This window comes from Theobroma umbraticum, unplaced genomic scaffold, assembly GCF_002168275.2.
Source record: "Theobroma umbraticum cultivar Fairchild unplaced genomic scaffold, ASM216827v3 scaffold_81.0, whole genome shotgun sequence".
Lineage (NCBI taxonomy): Eukaryota > Viridiplantae > Streptophyta > Magnoliopsida > Malvales > Malvaceae > Theobroma > Theobroma umbraticum.
The window spans coordinates 2517915-2519095 of NW_018397268.1; the positions used below are offsets into that span (position 1 = coordinate 2517915).

The window sequence follows — 1181 nt, forward strand, 5'->3', positions numbered from 1 at the left end:
TGGAGCTTTCATTCTGAAGAGAATGCCATGACTCTGATGGAAAACTACACTCAGACATTATTGGGGTCCGGAATGAAGATTTGGACAAAGAAAGGGAAGCCACTCAGCTTCACACAAAATTTTTGTGAACCTGAATTTGGACAACCATGCTCATGTCTTTTGCACAGAAAAGTTTAATTTTTTCTCTTTTGCAAGTTCTTTCTTTGCCATAGGAAATACTCAAGTCAATTCAGTTTTTCTTTTTTTTTGCGGTTGATATTCTTTTAAAGTTTGTGGTAGTGAAAATCTGTCTATCCAATCTTTATCATGATACCCAAATGCTTCAACCCTTTTCTGCTTTTGCTCACACTTGTCCCAAACTCTAACCAAAAAACCTATCAGGTTGAAATTTGGAAGTAAATGAGTAAAATACCAGCAAGTTAGCTTGTTCCTTCAACCTGTCTACATCTGTATTTATGTGTATGAGACTAAAAAGCATTTCCTTTCGTTCTTTTTTCTGGCGGCAATTCATTTCTGATCATATATTGAACCATTTCTGCATGTAAGTTTCTTTGTATACAAACGCCTGGAAATGGGTTCCACAAAGTTTGGATTTTTTTAAACTCTTTTTTGTATATATATTCTTTGTGGTTAGTTCTTAGCAGAGATAAGATTAAGGAATACTTCTTGCAGTTCTTGTAAAAAGCTTTCTTTGCCATGGACACAAACCCATTGAACAAGCCTCTTCTTTTGAGTGATGGAGTTGAGCCTGATTATGTCGAAAAATCATCTTTTTTAATATCATCTGTGAAATGGACTTTAAAGATTGTAATGTGGGTGATTTTCATTGCTTGGGTTGGTCTTATTTTTCTGTATCCTGGAGAAATTGGTAATCAGTTGGCTGAGAAAATAATTAATGCCACCAGAGAATCTCTTTTTGGGGTTACAGGTTTGTTTGTAACTTCATTCTTCTTTTTATTTTTATTTATTCTTTGCTTAGTTATTATCTCAAGGTTTAATGGTGTGTTTCAGGAAGTTTATTCGTGGTTTTCAGTGCTCCAGTTCTTATCATTGCATTCCTTGCTGTAGCTCATCTTATTATCTCTGGTGATGATGTGTTTGAAAAGTATGTCATTCCCACACTCCAATTCGTTCTCCATATATGCCTGAACTTGTCTTAAGTTATTGATGTAATATATATA

General features: G+C 34.5%; 1 protein-coding gene across 2 annotated transcripts in view; it reads left to right on the forward strand.

Moving 5' to 3' along the window:
* The window catches only part of LOC110425063 (ferric reduction oxidase 7, chloroplastic-like), a 5947-nt gene continuing 4766 nt past the window's right edge, over positions 1 to 1181 (forward strand). Inside the window, exons 1-3 of one of the 2 annotated variants that reach the window (XM_021439849.2) lie at positions 1 to 541; positions 673 to 928; positions 1012 to 1105. In XM_021439849.2, the coding sequence (XP_021295524.1) occupies positions 697 to 928; positions 1012 to 1105 (326 nt within the window). In that variant the 5' untranslated portion in view covers positions 1 to 541; positions 673 to 696. Of the gene's footprint in view, positions 929 to 1011; positions 1106 to 1181 lie in introns of both variants that reach the window. The other variant, XM_021439847.2, reaches the window with a different exon arrangement.